This window comes from Aulonocara stuartgranti, assembly GCF_965226115.1.
Source record: "Aulonocara stuartgranti genome assembly, chromosome: 7".
In the NCBI taxonomy this organism is placed as follows: Eukaryota; Metazoa; Chordata; class Actinopteri; order Cichliformes; family Cichlidae; genus Aulonocara; species Aulonocara stuartgranti.
In genome coordinates, this window is record NC_138945.1 from 17,978,836 (window position 1) to 18,001,500 (window position 22,665).

Sequence of the window (22,665 nt, forward strand, 5' to 3'; positions counted from 1 at the left end):
CACTTTGCGATCCGTGCCGTTAGCTTTTCTGAGGAGCCGATAAAATGATAATAGCGTCGAGGAGGCCCTCGGTGGCTCCGCTGCCTCATATCACGCTCAGTCATCTTCACACTCAGTAAAGTCAGCACATTTCTGCTGCCATTAAATTTACTATGGCTCATTGGGGATTGACACTGCACAACATCAGTGTCATTGGAATGCCTTGTGAAATTCAAGAAAGACTCACTTCTTCATGCTGGAAACAATCATTATTGCTAAATGCTCTGTTTAAATGACTGGCATTACATGCTTGAAAGTTACTATCATTCACCTCACATCGTCGAAGAACTAATAATTTTTTTTTTCCCAGAAGTCTACACTTCATGAGGCAAAAGCATAATTGTTACCGCTAATGACTTTGCAGCTTTTATTCCATCTCATATACTCGCAGGTTCACGATGGGGGGGGGGACACTGGTTGCGGTGACCCCCCCCCCCATAACTAGAGGCAAGAATTTATTTACTCCAATATTCAGTAGTGTGAGCTGATTTAAAAATGCACAGCAGAGAGCTTTTCACTGAATTACACCGTAGGCTATGAGGGGAGTGATGGGAAATTTTAATGAGGACTCAGTAAAAAAAAAATAAAATAAAAAATCACATGCCTGCAGATTATTTGTGATTCATGTTACTGGTGTTCTGTAGAAGATATAAATAATATATATAATTAATTATTATATATATAATATTTGATTAATACTAAAACACAAAAAAAATCTTGCAGTGCACCAAAAAAAAAAAAAAGCGCAGTCACACAAAGAAACTCAAATGCAGATACTATTTTTATACCTTATAATTAATGTCTTCCAAGAATGTTAGCACTTATTATTTTGTGGTACACTAATGTGCCACTTTAAATCATGTGAGAATTTTTTTTGTCTTAATGGCTTCAGAAGTTGTTGCTCAAACCGCTACGTAGGTCTCTTCGATTCAGCGTGTGACTTCAGAGCCACGGCAGGTCACCGAAAGCTGCTTTACATTCACTCCATATACCCATACATTATATCAGTGCCTCCACTGCTGTGGGTATTTTCTACGATTATCATGTCATATCATTCAGCACTACCCGTAGCTTAATGGATTTTGAAATGTGACATGAGGGCAAAAAGCAGCTCAGTAAATCGAGCAGAATTCATCGGGGATTTTATGCACGCGCATGTATATCAACACATTTTGCACGTGAGTAAATCCTTTAGAGTGGCTTAAAGGTGCAAGTTGTTCTTCAAAAGAGGTTTCAAAACAACAGTTTGTTTTTTCTGTTTTTTTTAGGACATCATAGAATTGGTAATCTCTCCCACTTGGAGGGGGAATTGCTTTACTTCTTGAAGGTCTTTCGGACCACATTTGGCTTATATTTTTCCCAAAGCAATTATAGACTGGGTGAATTTAGTTGTCTTGCGCTCTCCGCGGTGGGCTGTGGAGAGCACTATGTTTTTTTTTTCTTTTTTTTCCCTTTTATTAACAGAGCTGGAGTATCTATGGGGAGTAGGTGCAGTGATGGTCAGAGACACAGCGTCCTCTGCTGGTGATGAGGAAAACGTTGTTTTCTGTCCCCTGTTTGTGAGATAAACAACACTGTCTAAGCAGGTGTGCATGTGCATTACCAATGTGTCTTTTTTGTGTGTTTTTCAGGTGTATGTGAATGCTCAGACTTCACCACCGGGACGACCTGTGAGCGCTGCCTGGATGGTTACTATGGCAACTCTTTGATTGGCACACCTGGTGATTGTCAGCCTTGCCCTTGCCCAGGCCAGACCAGCTGTGTCCAAATTGCAGAAACAGGACAGGTGGTCTGTACCAACTGCCCTGCAGGACAGACAGGTGACGTGAACAATTTAAACAAATTCGTATGGATGGGAAGCACACTGAGTAACGAGCTTTATGTCAAGATCAAAGCAGTCAGAGCGTCTCCACACGACAGCGTGATACTGAAAAGATGGTGGCTGTAGCGCACTCCACCTTAATTTGAGCTGAGGTCGGGTGACGGTGACCTCCAGCAGTGTTCTTTCTCATCTATTCATCTATTTCCTGCCCGTCTCTCTCTCACCTCATTCTCTGTGTAGGAATGCGCTGTCAGAGGTGTGAAGATGGCTACTATGGTGACCCCCTAGGGCTCTCAGGGGCAGCTCAGCCATGTGCGAGATGCAACTGCAATGGTAATGTGGACTTCAACGCGGTGGGAATATGTGACCACGTCACTGGGCGCTGTCTGAAGTGCCTGGGACACACGGAGGGAGATCACTGTGAACGCTGCCAGCAGGGTTTTTACGGCAACGCCCTGGACCAGACAGTGGGCCAGAAGTGCAAGTGTGAGTAACCGAGAGTGTGCCGGTAATTTATTATGACGCTACGATGTCAGTGCAAGATGAGCAATGAAAGATGGGTCTCCTGAAAGAGTTCCCCTGCACTTATAGATGTGTTTGGCTTGCTTCCCTTGGAAACATCCACTGCATTCAACCTTTTTTCCGGCAGTGTTGCATTTAAACTGTATCAGCATACAATTCATACTGTCATATTGTTGTGTTTACAACCAGAAAGCTAATGGACATATTCTACTAAAGGCTACTTGACCTTCAGGTTGGACTTTTAAAAAGAGGAAAAAATAGTCCATTCAAATTGCCTTCAATTCAAGAGTTCTATTTTGACAGGTATAGCTGTCTTGAGTCATGAAAGGCAAAAGCTGAAAATGGTTTGAACTAGGGCTGCCACGATTAGTCGACTAGTCACGATTACGTCGACTATCAAAATCGTCGACGACTGATTTAATAGTCGACGCGTCATTTGAAGCTTTGTAAGATCCCAAAAGCAGGAATAAGTAGCAGGATTTAAGAGTGTAATAACGGACTGAAACAGAAGATGGCAGCACTGCATGTACAAGGATGCCAGCTGCCGTTAAACCCCGAAGAAGAAGAAACTGTGTCCCAGAATTCATAGCGCGGCCCAGCGCAGTTGTCAACAATGGCGGCAGCTAGTTAGTTTTAATATTACTCTTATTATTCTTTCTGGGTCACAAAATAAACGTTTAACATATTTTCAGGCGAGAATGTAGCTGTGTAAACCTCAAATATCTGCTCAGTTTATCAAGACACCACATATTTTCAAAAGCGCGCCGACGTTTTCGGAGGCGTCTGTTACCCACTAGCTCGATAGCTAGCCGGGGGCCATGAGAGCACCGGACTCCCGGCAGATCGTTTTCAAACCCACCGCCCTACTCAGGTTAAACATATACAAGTCACTTAGATAACTTAAAAATGTTATTGTTTGGCTTTTTTCAGTATTTTATTTGTTCCTGAGTAAATCGGCTGAGTTTATTAAACTCCACCGAAACAATCTGCACATTTAATTAGAATTCAATTAACTATCATCTTGTCTTTATTTTTAGTTAGCACAGACCTTAAACACTTAAAGCTGTAAGCTAATGATAGTTATATAAGAGCAGATGCTGCTGGTGCAATAAGCTGTACTTTTACGTTCAATGGATGATGATCTGATTAGTCGACTAATCGCAAAAATAATCGGTGACTAGTCGACTATCAAAATAATCGTTTGTGGCAGCCCTAGTTTGAACAAATGGCTGTGGGTCAGAAAGATAACACAAAAAAGAAGAGACTCGCTGGGCTGGGAGAATGGAAAGCGGGGAAAAAAACTAACTGAAGTTACAAAAGCAGAAACAGTAATAGCTGTGACGTGTTTGTCCTTTGATTTTCTTATCCTTTTCTTATGCTTCATTCTACCACAGTTGAGCCTCTACAGAACAGAACAACACCACAGAGGGATATAGGACTTCTATTATTCTATTCTTTGTCTTTTCTTATTGTTTTCATAATGAATTGATAAACTGGGAAATGTAATATTTGGTTTGGCTGGTGACTGAAATCAAGCTGTATAACATAAACAAATCACTCATAACTGCAGATGTGAAAGCAAGATGTTGTGTTAGCTATTTGCTGATATATTACTATAATCATTTATAAAGGATGAGAAATGAAAATTAAAAAAAAAACACTTCAACCCTGTTATGTTATGATTGTTGCACAGGTTGGCCACCAGTGGCACTCTGCAGCTTCCCTGTTAGCAACATGTGTTTGGAACACGATGAACAAGTAACCCACATCTCCTATTGAGACAATAAAGATTCCAAAACACACGTTTTTGATCGATGTAAAGGTATCAAACTCTGCACTAAAATTGGTCTACACAAAGATGCATATCCCTAGATGTTTCTCCTGGATCATTGTGGCTTGTTCTTAAAATCAAAACTTTATTTATCTTTGTTCGTCATACTAGCCTATTTAAATAGATGACAAATACAAGAAATCCAGTGTGCCAGTTGAAGATATACAAAGTAGGCGTATCTTGTACCGCAAGCTGTTTGCAAGCTGCAAACAGATTTTTTTGTTTCAAGTTTTGTGTTTATTTCCTTTAGCATGCAGCTGCAGCTCTGCTGGAACATCTGGGCATGTAAATGAATGCCATCCTCAGACAGGAAATTGTCATTGCCTCAGTCATGTGACCGGACGGGATTGCAGTTATTGCGAAGTTGGCTTCTTCAACCTCCAACCAGGCATTGGATGTGAAATGTAAACAGATCCCCTGTGCGCTTCAGAGTTGATTTGTATGAAAAGCAGTAATAACTATTCTTAGAAGCAGACTCTATCATTAATGTGTCATTTTCCTGCCTTCCTCAGATGCAAATGTAATCCAATTGGCTCATCGTCACTGGCATGCCATCCAATCACAGGGCAGTGTGTGTGTCGCACAGGAGTGGAAGGGAGACTGTGTGATACTTGCCGTTTGGGCTTCTTTGGATTCTCATCACGAGGTTGCAGAGGTACAGTACTTTACTCGAGGCATCACAACTGCACTATGTGCCATCCTCTAATCCTCTAATACTTCCTCTAATACAGATCACACATGAAGGCATTTCTAACTCTATAAATGTTTATCTCTGTTGCTTCCCCGGCTCTGCCATCCCCTTGTGGTCCCATCTTGCCTCACCAAGCCTGTAACTGTGACCCGATGGGCTCCGTTTCTATGCAGTGTCGCAGTAACGGCACCTGCCACTGCCGCCAGGGCTTTGTGGGTTACAAGTGTGACAAATGTGAGTTAAACTATTTCCACAACAGAGCCACACACCAGTGCGAGGAATGCCCAGTTTGTTATGGCCTTGTCAAGAAACAGGTGGGTCTATGTTTCGTTAAATTGTTTATGTTCGTTAATATTTGCGTTTGGAAGAAAAACAAAAAATCAGGATTTTTTAAATTTTTACTGCTTCGAATGACAAATTAGGGCACAGCATATAAAAATAAGCATTTGTAGTCAAATGGCAAACATGATAGCAAAAAAGCTACACAAGTTGACTGTGTTGGGAATGTGTATTCCTTAAATGTGCTTTGCGTGGCTGGCCGTCACTGACGGTTGTAACTGGACACAAGCACTTGGTATTTGTAAGAGTGCCATCTGTTGGTCAGAAAGCATCATTGCAGGTAAAGATCGCCATACAAGACATTCAAGTTAGAATAAGGAAGAAATTATATGGGATGTCACGGTTAAAACGGGACCCAAGTTTACATACACTTCAACTGCCAAGATAATGTCTCTGAAAGTATGTGATGTTAGCATGACAGCTAGGATGGCCTAATACAGTGTTTCCCAGATAATCTTCCTGATCAATTCTCACGGCAGACCTATGTGCCGCGGCGCAGTGGTTGGGAAACACTGGCCTAATATATGAATAAGCATTTTTCACAGGATTGTGTGCAGCTAGGTGCTGCTAATGAAATGCATTTGACAGACATCATCAGCAGGTGTGAACACCTCTATAAAAGGAGGAGTTTTGAGAGTTTACTGGAGCATTCAGAGCGTCCCAGCAAATTCAACCCAAGGTCAAGTTGTGCAGTGCTGAGAAATTGCAAAAAAACCTGAGAGCTACATCTCAGGTGTCAGTTAGTATGTTAAATGTTAAAGTTCAAAATAGTACAATTTGTCTTAAGAGAGCTGTGCATATACCTGCAAACGACAAGCCAAAATTCCTCCACAAGGATGTGAGAGGCTGATAAAATCATACAGAACAAAAATCACGTCAATTTATTACTGCTAAAGGTGGATCTGGAGTGTACGAAGGACAGCACAGAGTCCTTTTCTCACGATAGTGTTTTTGTCCATCAATATTCATTCCTCTGTGAGCTCTATGTGGTCTCTACAAAAGAAAATGTCTTGCTATTTAATGCTCGATAGTTGGTTTAACTGTGTAATTTGATCTTTGGCAGGTTATTGGATAGATTTTTAACTTTTTTATTAAAAGTATCTGGCAATAATGACCCAATGAAAAACAATAATGTTGAGTTTTAATATAGTGCAAGGTTAATAAAGAAGTACAAATTAAAACCAGCTGCAGTTGGTCCTCGCAGTCCTGCTTTTCCTACTTAGGAAGCAGTAGACATCATGAATTGAATATGAATTCTTTTTTGTTTAGGAATGGACCTTTTTATCTGTGTTGACTCTGCAACTATTTAATCAATAATTTCTTCTACAAAATGTGAGATAATTCTGATCAGATTGAATGTACTTATGTGCATTTCTATAGCACTCTCTAGTTTTACTTATGACTCAAACCACTTAAAGACTGCGAGTCACATTTTAACCTTATATACATGCAGCGCTTTACTCTATAAACTTAAAACACTTTATCTCCTTCACGTTCAATTAACCTAACATGTCTTCAGACTTTAGGTGGAAGCAGGGCAAAAGCTACGCAGGCAAAAAGAGATCATGCAAACGCCACACACAAGCTTACTCTGAAGCAATATTGTAAACCACTGTAACTGCTGTGCCGACTGGAGCCTACAATTCAGTCTTAAAACACTCTAATAAAAGTGACGTGTAGCATTTTACAAAATATCGCTTCAGTTTAGGTGTCAGTGTTTCAGACTATAGCTTTCTTGACCTTGCATTGGGTCTTTATTTTCTGCACCTTCCCACATTCTCACTATGTTCCTTGCAGGTCCGTGCACTAGTCCATATTATTGTTTTGCACACCTACGCAAGGTGTTTTTGGCACACTTTTAATGCGTGAGGGGCAATTTGATCCTGAAATAACACAGTCCCCATAGTACATCCTGCCTTTGTAGACCCTCATGGCAGCCATATGGCTCCTTTGTATTTGTAGATTGCAAGTAAACAGTGGCTGTGCAGTGAAACAGAAAAATGATCTCCCGCGCTGCTCCTCTCTGTCCCTTTAGATTTGTACCAGCCCACGTCTGTATGCTAAGGTGCCGTGTCTCTGGATTTGCCTTCTGAGGACAATCCAATAGCGCAGATGTGTTCTTTCTGTTCTCTGTGCATTTTCTTGTTCCGGCTAAAGTGGCTGCATGTTCTCACCGGGCCGACTTGTACCTGTGTGAATGCATGCTGTGATTTCCACAGTGTTAGCGATTCAGTGAACATCCCAACCCTTGTCTGCTGCGAACACCTGCAATTACTCTCACTGTCCTGAGTCTCCCCCAGCTCTCGCTTTCTGCTGCTCGCGCTCTCTGTCTTTCCGCTCCTACTTTTCCTGTGGTTCAAACATAGAAAGGGGGGGAAAAAAGACTAACGAGCACAGAGAGAGAGAGGTTGAGAAAAGACAGAGACGTGCGAGGGACGATCAAGAACGGTGTGAAAAAGCCCGTGGATGACAGCAGAATTTAGAGGAGAATTTTATTTTATTTTTTATATATTTTTAAAATGGACGGGACTTGATTAAATGCAAGAATGAATAACTCAGAAAAAGCACTCACTGTTTTATCTGAGTGGTGTTAAGCTGACGAGGCCTTATTAATACACTGATGATTGCTCTCTAAAGTGATCGGCAAGAAATTCCTGCTAACACAGAACACACGTGATGTGCACACACGTGCACAACGTACGGCTACCAGCTTAACAAAAGGTGTAATCACAGCCAGATCGCAGGCTCTATTTATATAGCTCTGGACTATTTTTTAACTGCCGGGGTCAGCAAACTGTTGCCAATCACGGCACTTTTATTCCATTTTCAGACCCGGACTTCCATTCTCTAAGAAGTCTAATCTAGTTATCTGCAGAAATGCTTTCCTCGGCCGCACGCTATGCGGGGAATAGTGAGTGGATGCGGACATGAAAACAGTGTTCTGTGCTTATCCTGTTTTTGGTATTCATTTATTCATTGCTTTTGGTGAAATACTAAATTTTGATGTTTTGGTGCACCAAGAATCTGAGTCCTATCTCAATCCTTGCATCTGAATAAATAAATACAGATGGAGGTAGATAGATATTCTGTTGTGGTGTTTTTGTTTTGTGTTTTTTTTTTTTTTTTTTTTTTTTTTTAAACCCGTATTCTCATTCACACCTTCGGTGAAAAATCTCGATGCTATTACAGGCGGAAAAGCTCAGGACTCGGCTGCAGGATTTGGAAAAGCTCCTGGCTCACTTTGATTGCAGAGGTAGATTCGGGAAGCGGCACCACCTGCTGAAGTATCACATGGCCAGGCTTTATGAGCATGAGCACCAAAGGGAGGATACTCTGCCCAATGCTCTGGAGGATTTTCTGGCCTTCCAAGGTATCAGCAGCCAGGAGCCGAGATAATTCCGCTGTCACTCCTTTTAATGTTTCCTCCGTGGTCGTGACATCTTGCGAGGCACTTGGCAGCCTTTGCCTTGTGAAACATGATGCTCGCTTAATGTGCCATTGTAACCGCTGTGTCACGCTTTGGCTATGAGATGATAACATGCCATATCAGTACATACAAGACCAGCCGCAGAAACTTGATGTGAAACCGCTCCCGGCGTTTCGAAAATCTGCTGCTGTTGCTCTGTGTCTGTCTCCTCCAGTGTGACTGGGCTACATATACAACGCAACAAAGCGATTAAATCAGGAAGCAAGGCGACAATGCAAACCTCTCCCAATTACTTTAACACAATGTTGATATATCCTCATTATCTTTGGAGGGGAAAAGGCTTACAGGCTCAGCTGCACAAGCCAAATGGAGACAAATCATAACAATATAGAACAGGGCGCCGTGTGACCAACTTAATCCCTGTTTATATGACAGCCAGGGCATCGCTAATCCCTGCTTATTATGATTATAGTTGCAATCATGATAACAGTTGCCCAACAATCGCCCTCCCATCACCCACGCTATATATACACACACACACGTTGTTACCAGTCGTGCTCTTTAAGGCACTGGATGGCCCAGTAATGATTTAATGAGTATGTGGAATCAACGGACTCGCTGTGTGGGCACACACAAGCTCCTTCCTTCTCATTTTATCAGACACGGAGTCAAAGCTACAAGTAAAGCATGTCCCAAAATGAAGCAACAAAGCGGACAGATTGTACTAATTGTTCTGTAAAATGCCTTTGCAGCCAGTTAAATTAGAAACACGACAGCAAACAAAGTGAAATTGCAAAAAAAAAATACGAGCATCTGGATAAATTTCCATATGGTTCTGCTTATTCTGACTACCGATATGTAGAATGGATGAGAGTCCTCACATGAATTAACACAGTAAATGAGGGAGCCGAGAATGAGAGATGTGTCAAAATACGGCTTTCCAGCTACAAAGAGTTGGAAGAATGGTATTCTTGGTGAAGAAATCCATGAAAGACTTAACGTGGTTTTATTTGCTTTGTTCTTACAGAGGCACGGGAGGCCTTAATAAAACAATTTTCCTTGCTGGAAGCTTCTACAGGCACACTTTTAGCCCAGCTGCATGGCATTACATCTTCTTTGAACTGCAGCATCAGCATGACAGAGGAAGAGGGGAAGGAGAGGAGGAAGGATGAAAGCAGCGGGGCTGTGTGTCAGACCTTCACAGACACTCTACACATGATCAGAGTGTCTCAGAAACAACTGAAGCAGGCAACACAAGACCTGGACAATATGGTAGGTGACCTAAATGTACACTTTGTCCTCAGTATTGTAGCCACCTCAAACACTTTATCAGTTATGACTTGCTAGCACCACTTTGGACACCCTTTGGGTTTCCAAACTGCCTTAATTCTTTATAGCATAGATTCAACAAGGTGCTGGAAACGTTCCTTGGATTTTGTTCCATGAAGTGAATCTCCAGCCTCTGTTGGTACGAGGCAGGATGGATCCATTCTTTTATGTGGGCTACTCCAAAATCTGAGCCCACCATCCAGTTGCTGCAGCAGAAATTGAGACTCATCAGATCAGGAAATATAGTTGCTGCCTGACAAGCCTGTGTGAACTGTAGCCTCAGTTTTCCTGTGAGAGTTCACCCAGTGTGGTCTTCTGCTGCTGCAGCTCATCTGCTTCCAGTCTTGGCATGTTGTGTGTTAATAAAATAATTTCAATTTTGTCACCGACCTGTTTTTCCTGACAAATACAAGACAATAACTAAATAAAAACGAACACACAAGGAAGAAAACGATGATGACATTGATGATGATGACAATTTTGCTGAAAGGATTCTGGAGAGACAAGATCCAATCAGAACTAATTAAGTTGTGCAGGAAGGTGGAATGGGTTTTGGAAATGATCTAAACTGAAGTAATCTCCTTGTGCGGTAAGGTTAGAGAGAAGGATAGAAATCACGGAGGAAACTAACTTAAGATTCTGTCTACTAAAATCTTAATCTTTAGTTGACTAAAGCTAATAGAATTTAGATGCCTTAATTATGACTGAAACTAAATTAAATTGTAGTCCAAAGATTGACTAAAAAACTAAACAAACATTTGCTGTCAGAATTAACACTGCTACATAACTTTTTGTAATAAGAAGCTATTGGATTTTCTGTTGCCTTGAAGCAGCATGACCATTCGCCTCTGACCTCTGGCATGAATAAGGCATTTTCAAACCAGAGAGCTGTGTCTTACTGGAGTATTCTCTGTAAACCCTTGAGGCGATTGCTCAGGAAAAAATCCCAGTACATCAGGAGTTTGTAAAATACTCAGACCAGCTGATCTGGCACCAACAACCACACCACATTCAAAGTCTCTTAAATCACCTTTCTTCCCATTCTGATGTTTCATTTGATATTCAGCAGGTGGTGTTGACTATGACAATATGTCTAAATGCACTGACTTACTGCCATGTAATTGGCTGATTAGATGTGCACCTGTACCTAATAAAGTGGCCTGTGAGTGGGCTGTGAGTGTGTCACGACTAAAAATCGGATTATTTCCAGGATAAAAATAGAGTTTGTAGATTTAGAAACATTAACAAAAACACAGGTTCTGACAAGTGAAGGGGCGCTTATGGTGCTGCATCATGTCTAAGGTTTGTATTCAAGTGGGAACCGCTCGTAGCACTGACTATGCTAACTCTGCAGTACAAATTTCCTTCGGTTGTTTCTGTACAGTTTCACTGAAGAAAACTGATGACATGTGGATCTGAGCTATCCATCACAGACTTCATGAAGTAAATCAACCTGCAGCCATTGTTCAGCTGTGATGAATATTGCCGTGCCCCAGGTTTCCAGCAGAACAGCAGACCTAAGCATAACTATGCACTATTGTCAAATTTTAAATTGGTATTCTAAGTAAAGACTTAGGCTTTCTTAGTGCCAAATCATAGATATACCACTGGTTTTAAAGGGGTACTTCATAGCACTCTGTGTGGAAACGTTAGCACAAGCAGCAGGCCAGCATTGCAGAAACTTAACAAAATTAGTTAAACAAGACAAGATTTAGTTAAGATACTGCTAAGCTGAGTGGTTTCACAGCACCGGTAGTGGCCTTCACACCACAAAGGAAGAAAAAATGTCAAAATCAATAGTATGAGTGAATGATTGGGAGAAAAAGAAAGTCCCCTTTGCCAGTGAATCCAAATGTGAGCTTACATGAATGACATTAACAATAACAGATTCACCAAAGGTCAGCACAGCAGCATCAGCAAAGTCCTGCTTGTTTACTGTCTTTGCATAATTCATACTCGTTCTACTCAGTCTCACGGCACGTTTTCCACCGGTTATACACGACCCCTGTAGAGTGCCTGTGTGCCTCACAGTGAAAGCCCACTCCCAGTTAGATAACCAGTGATTTAACAAGGCGAGCTAGACAGAGAATAATACTGCAGTGTATCAAATGTGTAGCAAAGTTTGGTAGTGGGAATTTGAAATTGATCAAAAGTAACCCTCCTTAGAACTTTTTGGAGGGAAGATTGACAAAAACAAGCAGTCCTAACATCAAACTAACCTCTTTGGAACATTTTTATTGTTATCTGGGTTAGAAGGTATTGCACATGATAGCTCAAGCATATGCTTATATTAAATCAAGTACTATAAATATTACTGTAAGCAATAATCAGTCTTTTATGCCATTGCATTATATACTGTGTGCTAGCATGCTGACAGTGTATGTAGCATGTTTTTTTTTATTTTTTTTTTATTGTCTTTAGTGTGGGAGGTTGCAGTTTACCTTGCTAGATGCTGCTCTTTTGTGTAGATCCACAAAGATTCCCCCCAGGCAAAACCATAACTCCACCCCCTCACACCCCCACCCTTCTCCATATGAGTGGCACACTCCTCCCTCTGAAACAAAAACCCAAAGATGTTGATGGACGCTAAAATTAACAACTTGTTCTTCACCTGCCTCAAGGCTTTTCACGGTCTCTTCATGACGCTTGCAGGAATTTATTATAGATACTCCTGCCATGTTATTTAGGTTTGGAGAGATGAGTGAGCTTGTTTTGCCAATATATAACTCTCTATTTCTGATTGCGTGTGTGTGTGTCCATTGTGCTTATCACCTGGGTATGCCTGAAGCAACAGCAATGTAATTTCATATTAATAAGCACAGCGGCCACCTCCCTTCCACTAAAATGAAGAAAAATGCTTGTGTGTCAATTGTTGATTCAGTTTGCCCGTTTTGTTTGCATTTTTTCAAATTGAATGCCACTCTGGGAAGGACTCTGGTTTCAACCGTATAAACACTACATTTATTAAGACAAAACTTCAGGCAATTTCAGACCTTTTTAGGACCCCTCCCCCCCATATGCCCCTGCTTTGAACCTGCTTGATTACATACATTTATACAAGGAGGTTCATTATATAAACATGCAAAAGTATTGAGTACTCTCCAGTGCAATATAACTTTCATGTCAGCTGATTCGCAATTGTATTACCTTACAGGCGTTACATTGTAAATATATCCCACACAGTAGGCACTCAATACAACAAAGCTCTAAGTATTCCATTACTGAGCTTCAAGCCTTATTTATAATGCTTTCTGTGTCCACCCACATCTTTAAAAAGACTGTCTTTGGACTCAAATGAGGCCATAATTACACTTTTTACTGCTATTTTATTAATAGTCTTGCATATTTGGGGTTCCAGCTATAAAACAAATCCCCCCCAACACCTTTTTGGACTCATATAATCATATCATCATCATCATCATCATCATCATCATCATCATCATCATCATCATCATCATGTGTTTACTTCTGTGTGTTCATTCTGGTAGTCCTGGCCTTGTTCTTACCAAATACATTGGACAAATTGATCCTGGTCTTATATGACCATCACTCCCCATGTTCATTAAACTTTTTTTTTCTTTTCCCTGTTTATTGTTAATTAAGTCAAATTTGATCTTGCGGTGTTGTGCCAGAGAGAAAGCAAGAGAGTTGCTTGCTCTCTGAGCTGTCACAGAAAATCAAATTTTTTACTGATAACCCATGTGCCAAGTCTGAAGGTTTCATTTGTCTGGGGTTTTTTAGATTGTGTAAGTACTACCTCATTTAAAAGGATCCTGATTTGTAGTACTAGGGCATGTACTGTACCTCTGATTACTGTTGAAACTGTTTCGACTGATTTTTAAGTTGGCCATAAATCTTGCTGTATTCTTTTCCAGTGTTGTGAAGTCTCACAATCACATTTCTCAACTTCACCAGCAATTCTTTTCCACGTGGAGCAAGAATGCAGACAGTCACAGCCCAAAATGACAAAGCTCTTATGTTCACAGGTCATTTTGTAACGCTGATCATGTATTTAGGCTCATTCAAAATCCCAGAAAATCTCTGGTTTGTTTCGCTGATCACAACTTTTCTAACGTGCAGTGCTGTAAAATAGTTTACGCCCCCTTTTTGATTTCTTTCTTTTGTCATTTTTCTTTTTGCAATATTTGTTACACTTACATGTTTAAGATCATCAGTCATAATGTAATATTAGACAAAGGTCTAAACTATCCAACCATATCTAATCCTCTGTGAAAAAGGAATTGATGTATTTAAAAGTAGATCTAATAAATCTGCATTTTGTATTTAAATCTTTGTCGAATATGACAAATATTGCAAAATAATAAAAAAAAAACAGGGCAGAACTGTACATGTCAATAAATAGAAGTTCATTTATTTTTGATGTACTGAGTTTCTATTTTGGGGTTTGTATTTTCAAGACAGTCTTTTAAATTTTTTAATGTTCATATGAGAACCCAAATTAAAACTTTTTGCTCAAATCATTATCTAACAGTCAATATGTACAGACAGGTTCAGGGGGAGGTACACCACTGAGCATCTGTTTTCATCTGTAAAACACGGCGGAGGTACTGTCATGGTTTATGGCTACGTTTAATTCAGAGGTGGTTCAGATCTTATCAGAAATGATAAACCTTTGAACGAGGACAAGTGTGGATTTTGAGCCATCATGCAATACAATGTGGAAAGCAACTGGTAGACAAAGAACAGAACAAAAGGTAGCTCACATCCAGTGAAGAGCTTTGAAATGTCCTTCGGGAAGCCTGGAGAACTTTTCCTGAAGGGTGTCCAACTCCAGGCCTCGAGGGCCGGTGTCCTGCAGGTTTTAGATATCACCCTGGGTCAACACACCTGAATCAAATGATTAATTCATTACCAGGCCTCTGGAGAGCTTCAGGACATGTCATTTAGCCATTTAAATTGGGGCGACCGTGGCTCAGGAAGCGCATCCGTAACCGGAAGGTCGCCGGTTCGATCCCCGGGCTCTCTGTCCTGGTCGTTGTGTCCTTGTGCAAGACACTTTACCCTACTGCTTACTGGTGTTGGCCAGAAGGGCTGATGGCGCGATATGGCAGCCTCGCTTCTGTCAGTCTGCCCCAGGGCAGCTGTGGCTACAACTGTAGCTGCCTCCACCAGTGTGTGAATGCGAGAGTGAATGAATAGTGGTATTGTAAAGCGCTTTGGGTGCCTTGAAAAGCGCTATATAAATCCAATCCATTATTATTATTATTATTATTATTATTATTATTATTATTATTATTATTATTATTATTATTATTAAATCAGCTGTGTTGGATCAAGGACAGATTTAAAGCTGCAGGACACCGGCCCTCGAGGCCTGGAGTTGGAGACCCCTGACTTAAAGAAAGCTGCCAGAGAGAGTTCAGGCTGTGTTTTGTGTCCATGCCAAATATTGACTTTCAAACTCAGTTTTTTCCTCATGTGCTGTTTTTCCATGATTACCCTATTTGAATAAATCAATGCAGCTATTTTTAGTTTTCTAGCAAAATATAAAGAAATGAGAGGTGGTTCAAGATTTTAGCGCAATGCTGTATTTTTCTGAATAACTCTCAGAAACACACAGTTTTCACACAAATGAAAATTTCTCTGACTGCAAACAGCACTGTGTCAAAAACACTTTTAAAAATAATCAGCTGAAGTGTGAAAAATCCTTTAAATTACGTGACCTCATATGATTTAATTAAACACGTCCAAACAGCTTAGAGCCATTCCAAGACCAGAGCTGTACTTTTTCTGTCATTTGCTCAGTATGTCGCTTTCTCTCACTACCTTTTTCACAGCTCATTCCTTTTGAGGCAGTGTCACGACCCAACAAATGGAACATTATGGTCAATGACTCACAGGTGCTAATGAAAAGGTAAGTTAGGTCAATGGACTTTGAGTTGTCAGTTAAAAGCAAAGACCGCAATAGTAATTTACGGAGCTTCATCACTCCCGGCTTTTAGCTTGTCAAATACATTGTGGTTAGGTTACTGTGAATCGATGCTCTCGGCGCTTTAGAGTCACACCTTTGTTCTAGTTAAAAATATCCAGAGTGGAAATCCATTTTTCTCTTTCCTTGCAGCAGCTGCAGTACTCTACTGTTCTGTAATGCTCTTTTTATTCCTCTTTTACATTATTTAACTTTTTTTATTTCTTCTTCTTCTTCTTCTTCTTCTTCTGGTAGTCACAGGGAAACAGCGGACCACATCGAGGCTATAGCCGACAGGGCAGTAAGAGCCTCAAAGCAGACCTATAGCTCACTGATGGATCTACTGCAGGACAACTCTACAGAGGAGTACATCAGGAACCTAACGGAGCAGTGAGCACAACGACAAACATATGCTCTTGTAGACATGCACAGGCAGAAACAATGCTTTGTATGAATTCACATTCACATAAAGCATTCTACAACTCCCTGGATTATTGCGCTTTTGCCATGTGTGTGTATATAACAAAGTGCACCTATCACTGTATTATAGCTCAAGGTCCTCTTCTTTGCTGCTGCCTCTTAAAGCACACTAGAGTTAAGGAGTAAGACATTTAGCCACAGGGAGACAGCTTCTCTCTACTGTAAGCCTATTGCTTTCTTGGATTTGCCACACGCTTGCTGCATCTCCTAGCGTGTGATTGCTCTGAGGATTATCCTGGATGCTAGACAGAATGATGCAAAAAGCCCTCTGGTGGCCATGATGAGAGCAAGAAGTGAGGAGCTCCAAATTGATTACTCCCTTCTACCAGTAGTCAGCTTGATTCAGAGGAGTTGTGTTCATCTTCGGAGCACTGCAGCACTGTGTGCGTGCTCGCGTGTGTGTGTGTGTCTGCGTGCGTTTGTGTGTCGCTTTATAGGATGCAAAGTGAGCAGTTTACGCACAGATGGGCAGCATAAAATTGCATTTCCCACACATATTTCCCCATGTGGTGGCACTTAAGCAGATCAGAGGCATTTTATAGGCAGGAAGCTACCCAATCAGAAAATGACAAAGGTATTCAACCTGTCTCCAACAAAAGGTCTGTATCACTAGTACTCGGCAGCACTGCAACTGTTAGAAACAATTCACCTCAGTGTTTGTAATCATCAACAGCAAAGGGGTAGTAGCACTTGTTCAGCACAACTTTGAGCTACATTAATGGACTTTACATTTTAGTGGGAAACTGCGTACTTGTTTTTACCTTCCTGCATGTTTTTTGGAGATATTATTACTTTCTGATTGAGCTTTTACATAAAGTAGAATGTTGAAGAATAATTTAAATAACAAACTGAACAGCAGTTCACTGCCTTTTCTGGTTTTTTGAACATAGTCAGAACCATCCAGTAGAAATGTCACCAGGTCTCGGGGCAATTTTGTACATCCTTATTGCAAAGTGAAAAGTTAAATCACTGAAAATAAGCAAAAAATGATTTTTAGCCAATGCTAGGTCACCGTTAAAAGCTTAAACCACAGCTTTCCAGCCAGTCTGTCTTGTAAAATCTGTGCAGACATGTAGTGTCTAGTTGAAACCCCAGTCATGTTTCAGATCTCTTAATAAAAGCAGCTACAGTTACTGTTGCAGTTTTTATTCTGCAGTCATTTTTTGCCCCTCCCTTTTCTTTTCTTTTTCTCACAACACAGAGTGATATATTTGCATAGTTTCACACTAGCAGGCTGTTTTCTTGTTCTGATGAAGAAAGGCTCCCTATAGGTTTAAAACATGCCTTTGAGGATCTTTGAATGAAGACATAAAAGTATGAAATTAATCACTGAGTGGGGAAAGAGATAAGGCAGAAGGGACAAAAATTAAATTTGTGGTTGGGCTCTTTGAGCCTTGCTGTATTTAACGTAGTGACCAATTACAGCGGTACAAATGGATTTGTTGTTGGGGATATCTTATGCGGCCAGGTTTATTCTTTCATGGAGAACTTCAGGAGACTCAGATGTCTTATACACACACACACACACACACACACACACACACACACACACACACACACACACACACACACACACACACACAAGAAGTCTTGACTGCGGAGAATAAAAGTGTAGTGACACACACATATATAAAGCCACCCTGAAAGCTGTGCTCTGATAACACAGCGCATTCATACTTTTGCTGTATGTACTATACTACATACAAGCAATTCATGTGCTCATGTCACTCTCAAGATATTGTGCACAGTGCTGCAAGGGAGAGAAAGCAAGTTAACTATACAAGCTCTTTTCTCTGATGTTGGGGAAATAACAATAAACATGGAGGGGATGCGAAACCATGAGCAAAGGAAGAATTTTATGAATAGCTTTACAAAGATGCTCAAACCATCTCAAACCATTTCTGATGCTACAGTCACATCAGGATAAACAATGGTTGGAGACTGGACACAACAAAAACTATTGCATTTAACTTAAGACCTCTCTGAAATGTTTTCCTGGAAGTTGGAGATTAGATCTGTGACCATCTGCAGTTATTTGCACTTTTTAAAATGACTTTCACGCATCAACTGTGAGTCTGCAGTTGAATGTAGTCATTGGTAATCCGTTCCATTTTATTTGCAATAATAGGGGAATTAATCGGTCTACAGACACAGAAATTAACATTTAAAATGTATCCTGACTGCCGTCAGAACCTCATGGACAGAAGCAGAAGTTCCTCCACAAATAGATGCTTCAGGACAGATACTTTAATGCAAAATGACATAGGCACATCTCTCTATAAACAGAAATATAACCAGAATACAACTGGCTGGTAACCGACTGAGTTCAGTCCTCTATTGCAAAGAGACAAGTAAAACAAACTCCAGACTGCTTCACACTGACTGACATTTGTTGGAAAACTGTCCAGTTTTATAAATTAAACAGCAAATGTTTGCTTATTCTCTTATTCTCAATCGAAGTCCTATTTTTGCTCTAGTGTGACTGAGCCGCAGCAAGCAGCAAACTGCATGCTGGTCAAAGAAAGAGCATAAGTCACAAAGTCAAACACACCTCTTTAACACTGATGTCACCTACCATTTCCTCTCCCTCTGCCAAGTACCTCCTACTGCTGAGTGCAAAGTGAAGTCAGCTCTACAGGAAGAAGGGGGGTTTCTGAGACAGCAGAGAGAAGGGGAGAGACATCAAGTTGTTGTGTGGGTCGTCTTTCTTTTAAATTTAGAAACGAGGACCTCTGTATACGTCCTGTACATTCTTGCAAATAAAGTCTAAAACTCAAGGAAACTCTTTAACACTAATTTCACTGGTGCATCAGTTTCTGCAACTGATGCATCATAATATACAGCATTATATGATAATGTGTCTGGGTCAGATAGGTTGCAAAATAAATAATAATGTATGTTTCTCTCTGCATTTAACCCATCAACTCAGTGGGCTGCCACCAATCTAGCACCTGGGGAGCAGTGTGTAGGGACGGTACCTTGCTCAGGGGTACCTCATGGTAGCCGTTCAGTGGATTTGAACCCCCAACCCTTCCAACCATGGGGTGATCACTTTATCTACTGAGCTATCCCTCAGCAGTATAAAGCTGCTGTTGTATATAATCAACCCATTTTTTTATTTTCACTTTTTGTCTTTTTAAGTTGGCTTTTTATTAAACAGGATAATACAGAAGGCTGAAATTTTGCTGCATGAGCTTTTGTGTTCACACGATTCAAAAGAAAAACATTTGTCTCGCATACTAATTAAAAAAGCACTTTTTAAATTAGTTTCAAGGTTGTTATTGCATTCAGTATTGCACGCTGTGATCATCTTATTATTTGGAAAATGATTTACAGTATATGTGACATTCGAATGATCCTGTAGTATAGTATCTCACTATATGAACACTTATAAATGACCCATAATATTTTACATTAAAGCTGAAATAGACTACATGTTTTGGACTTCAGTCAGTCTGTCAGTAAGTCAATCATGTTTTGATATCAGTATCACCATATTTTTATGTAAATGTTCAGTGAGAGAACTCCTGCACTGCATCTGGGAACCGTTTGCTGTAGAAAATCTAGTTCATGACAGGAGACTTGTAAGAGGAGAATGAAGAAAGAGACAGAATGTGCAGTGGCTTTAGAAGAGGACTTTCACCTTGGAAAGTGTGGTTAAAAGCCAATGTGAAGCTAGAAGTTAGCACTAGCACATTTTTAGCATGCATGTGCACGTAGGTGGTTGTGTAGAACAGAGACAAGAACTTTTTTTTTAAAAAAACTTTTCTATATGTTTCCCACCTATCGGGGATATATTATATGTTTTGATACATTCTTACTGTACTTCTTTCATTTTAGAATCACACAGATGCAGCAGCAGAAGGAGAACCTGACGGTGCAGGTGAACGATACTGTAGCCGAACAGCTGGCCCTGGAGGAAGAAGCTGCTGGTTTAAAGCTTGCCTTGGGTAACATCACATCATTCTTACATCAGCTGGCTCTGACAGATGCCAGCCCATATCCGGAGGCTGATCACACTCAGTTCAACCAAACCAAACATCTAACCAACTTTACAACAGAGGTCAGTTTAATCTTCACTACGATTTCAAGCATATTCTGTTGCATTTTGAACCAATAAATCAATCATTTCATTCTAATTAGTGTGGGTGCTGCTTATATAAGGAACCACTCTGGTTTGTTTAACTTGGGTCATATAGAGATAGAGGTATGGGGAATTGGAAGTTAATGTCACTTCGTTTTTTTCTCATTTAATATTTGGCAAGGAAAGACGCACACTGAGGCACAGGAGAGAAGATTCTGGCAGCTTCTGTTGCTCACAGGGCACATGTTGTTCTGGAGGGGGGGTGATTACCACAGCAGCATGTCTGAGCAGAATACACTGTTAAATGACCCAGAAATATGCTAAGGTGCCCTTTGTGTACGTGGTAGTTGAGAAAAGTAGAGAAAGCAATTAAAAAAAAGATCTTTATTCTAATAGAACTGTTGCTTCTTGTTATCCCCTTTCTTGTGTAGTGGGGTGAGACCCTGGTGAAACAGACAAAAGAACTGGACCAGCAAGTTCAGACTCAAGACGGTCTCATTGCTAAGGTCAGAGAAGTGGTGGAGCCTTTACTACAGACAGTCAACAACAGCATGGAAAGCGTGAATAACGTCAGCAAGGTAACCACACTAAGTGTTTGCTAGTATTGATGGTTATTAGCCATGTTAACAGCATAGTTCTGTGAATTATTAAAACACAGTAATGTATGTTAATTTATTGTTATTCTTTCTATGTTCATTCTATCACTACGTATAGTGATACAGCAAAACCTTAAACACCAAAGAAATGAGTCATATAAACATATTTTTTGTTCTTCTTCTTTGCAAGCTACATTTTCATTGTATAAGGCAAAGTAATCAATTATAGATATGCATGACAACACATTTCACAGACCCCAGAGTTTAGCGAAAAGTATTTACAATCAACAATGTGCACGGAGACGTAAGGTACGTGCAATGTCAGCAACGTAGGCGTAATGTTCGTCGTCACTGTTCGTTTTGAGATCAGCTAATACAAATCCATCCATTCTCTTCCGCTTATCCTTTTCAGGGTTGCTGGAACCTATCCCAGCTGTCTTAGGGCGAGGGGCAGGGTACACCCTGGACAGGTCACCAGGCTGTCACAGGGCTAACACATAGACACAGACAACCATTTGTACTCACATGGGCAATTTAGTGTTTCCAATTACCCTATCTATGGAAGGAAGAGAGATAGATAGATAGAAAATTACAGAAGAATATTTTGTTACAAACACAATAATTGAACAAAATATAACATGAAACACAATAAACATTATTGCAAAGATTTAATAAACTACACTTGACTTTACTGACTTCTTGCTTTATCCTCCTTCTCTTGTACTAAAGCTGCAAACTCAAGCTCACGGAGCAAAAGTTGTGACTTTGTCATCAGTTGTGACAGGCAAAGAGGTGGAATCAGAAGCAATCTCTCTTCACAGACAACTAGAACGTAAGCCTCTATCTTTTTGACGTACATTATTGCTTTTGTTGAATGTACAACTAAATTATTTTGCTTAAATTGAAATGTCAAGTACTGAGATGAAAAGAAAACCACCGTATGACCCAGAGACTCGTGTATTAATATAATAGATATGTCATCACGGTTGTAATGTCTTGACCCATTTGTCACGTATTGAGCACAATAGCGGCTTCTGTAGAAAAACAGAAAGAGCCAGAATGTTTTGAGTCGTTCTAGCTTAAACTTCATTAATTAAATATTGACATTTATGAAACATAAAGAGAGTCTTAGGTTATTTTGTCTGCTTGGACAGTCAGTAATAGTAGAGAGTAATAAAGAGTGGATAAAAAAAATTAAATTCACCCAGTACACAGTGACCTTTTTAGTCAAATATTTTTTTAATCTAATACAACTTTGATTATGCCTTAATCCTAATAACATCCATCCGCTTGAATCTCCATTCAGGCATGGTTACACAGTGGCCCCGTCAACAGGCGCAGACCAAGGCTGCAATCAAGAAGGCAAGACCCTTGGAGGAAAAGATCCTGCCTGATGTCAGGAAGAAAGTCGCAGAGACCGAGAAGATGCTTAAACCAGCTCTGGAACACTCCAACATCTCAAGTAGCACGGCAAAGGACGCCGAACAAAAAGCGCATGCTGTGGTAAAGGTGTGAATACTTGTTTTTCCAACCATAACACTGAACAAATGGGATTATAAATGATGGATGTTAATTG

At 40.4% G+C, this 22,665-nt stretch overlaps 1 protein-coding gene across 1 annotated transcript in view; it reads left to right on the forward strand.

The window, feature by feature from the left end:
- The window catches only part of lamc3 (laminin, gamma 3), a 145,956-nt gene that overhangs the window by 118,591 nt on the left and 4,700 nt on the right, over positions 1-22,665 (forward strand). The window contains 13 exon segments of the mRNA XM_082542337.1: positions 1,671-1,859; positions 2,102-2,347; positions 4,465-4,618; positions 4,727-4,869; positions 5,041-5,219; positions 8,434-8,614; positions 9,699-9,943; positions 15,799-15,875; positions 16,185-16,319; positions 20,250-20,472; positions 20,925-21,071; positions 21,819-21,921; positions 22,396-22,598. Of these exon segments, the coding sequence (XP_082398463.1) occupies positions 1,671-1,859; positions 2,102-2,347; positions 4,465-4,618; positions 4,727-4,869; positions 5,041-5,219; positions 8,434-8,614; positions 9,699-9,943; positions 15,799-15,875; positions 16,185-16,319; positions 20,250-20,472; positions 20,925-21,071; positions 21,819-21,921; positions 22,396-22,598 (2,225 nt within the window).